The sequence below is a fragment of the Triticum dicoccoides genome, chromosome 4A, assembly GCF_002162155.2.
Source record: "Triticum dicoccoides isolate Atlit2015 ecotype Zavitan chromosome 4A, WEW_v2.0, whole genome shotgun sequence".
Classification (NCBI taxonomy): Eukaryota; Viridiplantae; Streptophyta; class Magnoliopsida; order Poales; family Poaceae; genus Triticum; species Triticum dicoccoides.
The window spans coordinates 36771944-36776578 of NC_041386.1; the positions used below are offsets into that span (position 1 = coordinate 36771944).

Below are 4635 nucleotides of genomic sequence, written 5' to 3' on the forward strand. Positions count from 1 at the left end.
CAGACAAACCGCACGGCCTCCGGCGAGGAAGCTACGGCTGGCCTAGCGCCGGATCCATGCGCCATTTGGGCGTACGCAATGGATTCCCGATGGAAGGAGTCCGAGCGCTGCCTCACACGAGCCTCCTCCCGGGAGCGGCGAAGCGCAAGCCGGCCAGCCGGCCATCACCTCCACAGGGCCGCGTGGGATGAGCTTGTGGTCAACGGATCTGAAGGTGAAGGACTCGTATCCGCTGCCCGCCATCTTGGAGACGACCGGAAGGAGCCGGAGACAAGCTTGGGTGGGGAAGGGGAGTGAAGTGGCTATGGTTTGGTCCAGGAGCGGATGGGGAGGAATTTATGTGGGGTCGGGTGGGCCAGCGTGGGCCGGGTCCGACGTGGCGGGTGTGCCCGGGCGCCCCCATATCGTGACCATGCAGTGATTGGGCGGCCCGCCCGGGCGTATGAGGCGGGTTTGAGGCGTCCGGCTGTAGATGCTCTTACTGGTATAGAATGTCCCTTCCTCTCTTCAGATAAGGGCCCCCCTCCTCTCTTCAGATCATATAGGAAGGAAGGCTATTAAAATCGTGTGCAAAAGAGTTTAGGAATTGGCAGCAAAATTATAGGAAGGAAGGCGCGATCTCCCGCGATTCTGGGAAGGAAGCAAATCGCACGGAAGATTCTGAGCCGCTATAGCGGTAATTTCGCCAGCGATTTTAATCTATGCTTCAGATAAGGGGTAATGTTTCAGGTGATTGAACTAAAAGAACGATGCCTTCATTTCTTTCTCCTCTGCCCAATAGTCACAAAGTTTCAGATTAGTGGGATACTTCAACTTATGCTATTGAGTGTGCCACTCCACAACGCGGAAACTCTGCAATCTATTTATGTGTAAATCAGCTTTGGCAAGCTTCCAGTTACGGCTGAAGATTATATGAAAATTACCTCTTTAATCTGTGCCTTCCTAAAATGTTCCAAGGAATCTCCCCAAAAATATGGTCTGGGGACGCACTATTTTCTATGGTCAATCAAATTTGTGAAGAAAACTGAGGTGGAAACATTAGGAACACGTGCAGAAGTCTGAAATGGATAGTGTAAGCAATACAATTGGCCCCAGCAACATAGATAGAAAAATGCAATATAGATAGAAAATTGACTGTAAGCAATACATTTGGCCCCAGCTTACATTTTTAGAGAAAAGGTCTTTTGTCACAGCAATAGCTAGGTACAAAAGTCCGAAATGGATAGTGTAAAACCAGACATGTAGTTGAAATTGAAAAGGCAACAGATTGCCAGATGAGTCCTCTGAAAATTATGCAGCAAATGATACCTTCTCACAATATTGCACTGATAAGCATGCTCAGATATTTCTCCACAGGAGAAATGGGTATTAGATGGAGTTAATTTTGTGCAGTAGTTATCTGTAGACACATCATTTTCCTATAAACAACCAATTTAGTTAAATTGAAAAGAGTAAGATTAGTACAAAGGAGGATTGATTTTTCTTTCTTTTGTGTTAAGTAATTTTAACAAAAAAGAGAACACAAGGGAGAAGGAATTAGCTTTTCATGTCCTGATATGACAGTAGACAGTAACACAAGTCACAAGTGGTATATGAAGCATACTTATAAATGGATGAAGATGAATGCAACTGTTATTTAGATCAAACAAAGACCAAAGGACATGTTCTGTAACACAACAACAGAGTAGCATATAATCTGACAACAGTTTTTTTCTCATAGAAAACAGTGGAATTCAAAGTATGAATGATATCCATTGCTTAAGATTTGACTGACATCAACTCAATTAACCAAAGAAAAATGTCAAAGAATACAATTTTTTTCGATGAGAGTCACACATCAGCATAGAAAATAGTCAAAGCTCTAAGCAAACACCTTATAAACCTATCATTGATTCTGAATTATTAGCACTAAAACCACCGAGAATGTGAATGAAAAATTAAAAATTCAGATATTGCTTTTTCTGAAATTGTACCTTTCATTCATTGTGGCGGTGTTAGCCATTGCGTGATGCTCATATGCAGCATCTACTTCAGCACTATGCACATCTGTAACAACACGTATTTGTTAAGTTCACAGAACAATAATTCACCAAAAAAAACATGTTGTGATAACACCTCAAGAAAGATAACAGAAGAAAATGCCCATACTACATTTATACTCTCTCAAATCTTTAGTAATCATCAAAGCAGGCAAGCGACATCCCATCTATACACAACTTGATTTGTATTTGCCGGAAAGATGTTCGTGAATTCTAATGTTTGATCTTGTATCCTAAATGAACGCCCAGCAACCTGATGTTTAATGGCGCTAGAACACAGATTCCCCAAATTCAGATTCAACCTTACAATCTCACAGCCACTCTGATGGTGCATCCAGTTGCTGCATAGCATGCAGAAGGGCAAAAAAAGAAACACTTCTTACTGAGAAAAAAGATAGTCCTGAGTTCAAAACAGCAATTTCTCACTTGTGGGCTTTATGGTCAGGAACCAGAAACAGAAATATGTTCTTTATTATATTAGGTTACTAACCGGATGTCACTGACTCTGAATGATCACTTACACTCCCTATCTCATTTGCTATAGCTGTGTTTGTGTAAGCAAATCACAATGTCATTTAAGATTTCATTCTGCAAACTGAATTAACATGTGCTTACAAGTCAAAATTGCTGATGTGTGAAGACATTGTTTAAAAGTTGCTACAAACACATAGAAACAGTTAGTACATATCAGAATTTCGAATCCGTAAAAAAAAGAATTTTGAATCCATCACTTGATTGCTGAAATGAGAAAAGGATCGGGCTTGCTTCAAAGTGGGTTGCTTGGATAACGTCATAACTTCGGTATACAGTGTGCTGAAGCATATAAGCCGCATTGGTCTTTTTTAAAGAAAAAGCAGAGCAAAGTGATCACTGATCAGCATAAGAAATTATGAATGCAAGCCTGAAATATCCAGTGTATGTTCTAGCTTGGCACAGCATATCAAACACCAACTCTCCAAGTAATGATCAAGGGGAAAATGATCGGTTTCAATGCTAATCCTCACCAGCTTTAGAGGATTCTGATGGAGTAGGATGCGATGCGTAAACGGTCGATCGCCCGGCATGGCGTTGGTGAGGCCGGCATTCCGTCGAACAAAAAGTGGGCATCCCGGCCAAGCCTATTCTCTCCCGGACGATGTAGCCTCGTCTCCCTTCCGTGCGACGGCTATGCGCTCGGCCGAGGACGGCCCCCTAGGTGGAACACACATGGAAGAATTAATAAGCATTTATCTGGTGACGGCAATGATGGTCGAACTCACCAGATTAATCAAAGGCGGAGGCGACGGCCACCATGCGCCCTTTCCATCCGAGATGGAGGACGCCGTTCTCCGCCTTGACGTCCAGGCCCGGCACTCCGGCAGGGAAGTGCCAGCGTGACATGGCCTGGTAGGCAATGCCGGCGGCGAGTGCACCGGCCGGAACCCGGCCATGCCGAACTGTACGGTCCTCCCTCCTACAATTTTTTCCCGTGTATCCTCGCGCGCAGCTCGTCGCTAGAGCCGGCAAGGAAATCCACTATTTCTTGTCTAGGACAGGCCGCCCAGAGCTCGCTGGTGGAGATAGGTAGGCAGGGCAGTCCCCGGGCGTAGAAGTCGAGGATAGGCAAGAAGGAGATGGCGGCACCAAGGTGAAGACGATGGCGCGACGCTGACGGCTGGCGGCCGGGATGGCGGGACAAGGGGCCTGATCGGGGAGAGGTCGCGTACCGCGGCCGCCGCCAGCGGGTTGGGCGAGGTCGAGGTCGAAAACTCGGCGCACCTCGTTCATAGCCTCCAAAGGCTCCCAATGGGGGCGGCGCCAGGGAAGATGGGAAGCCGACGGTGGCCTATGGCGAGCACATGCCGGTGACGAAAATGGGCGTGGGCGTCACTGGGATCGGGAGGTGGAGATGCGTGTGTGAAAAGCGGAGACGAAGCGAACCCTTTTAATACCCTTGTATGGCCCCGGCGGCGCGAGAAAACTCCCTTCGGTCTTCGTCTTTCCGGGCGGTTCGGCGCTGCTCCGGCGGCTTCGTGGGGGTATGGCCTTGTTGACACGGCGTCTCCGGTCAGATCTGATATGGCCGATGCCGCTGGCGATGGTAGCCAACTCCTTCGTCGGAGGTGGTCGGCCAGAGGCTAGATGGTCAGATCTCGAGATCCGTCATCTTAGTTCCGGCTGTGAGTCGGAAAGACATAGTTTTCGGTGAAACCCGAGCCAATGGCAGGCGATGACGGCGTTCTGCGTTGTTACCTTGATGAAGGCAACATCGTGTAACTACTGTCTACCCACTCGTATTGCTCCGGGGGATCGTTTGTGGTACTGCGATACACTTTTGGCTTTCAGATTGGACGATGGCGGTACTGCGGTGTCGTTTTCTCGCTTGGAAGCATCATTTGTGGAGCAGAGCTGGAAGACAGAGGCAGGAGGTGGAGCGTCTTCGTCTTGCACGGAGCTTTCGGTGGAGATGTCAAGTCATGCCTGGCTGACAAGTGCTATGATGTGTCATGCCTAGTCGGCAGGTGCTACGCACGACAGACTTTTCAGAATATTCGCGTCTGGACGGACGAGCACGGGGTGGTGGCGCCGTTGGACGCCGTGGTGGCGTTGACGGATG

General features: G+C 47.8%; 1 protein-coding gene across 1 annotated transcript; it reads right to left on the reverse strand.

The window, feature by feature from the left end:
* Positions 1–1945: 1945 nt before the first annotated feature.
* On the reverse strand, positions 1946–3701 carry LOC119283388. The gene is made up of 3 exons (XM_037562953.1): positions 3299–3701; positions 3044–3230; positions 1946–2046 (listed from the first exon to the last, which is right to left on the reverse strand). Exons 1-3 carry the CDS (start codon positions 3467–3469, stop codon positions 1946–1948), a joined length of 459 nt encoding a protein of 152 aa, XP_037418850.1. The 5' UTR covers positions 3470–3701.
* Positions 3702–4635: the final 934 nt, after the last annotated feature.

What these genes read in the sequence shown, in the direction of transcription:
- LOC119283388 (XM_037562953.1), bottom strand. Translation starts at nt 3,469, where the DNA reads ATGGCCGGGTTCCGGCCGGTGCACTCGCCGCCGGCATTGCCTACCAGG. An exon ending in CTCCGCCTTTGATTAATCTG is followed by an intron (nt 3,231 to 3,298) that starts GTGAGTTCGACC and finishes TGTTCCACCTAG; the next exon opens with GGGGCCGTCCTCGGCCGAGC. An exon ending in ATCAGAATCCTCTAAAGCTG is followed by an intron (nt 2,047 to 3,043) that starts GTGAGGATTAGC and finishes GTGTTGTTACAG; the next exon opens with ATGTGCATAGTGCTGAAGTA.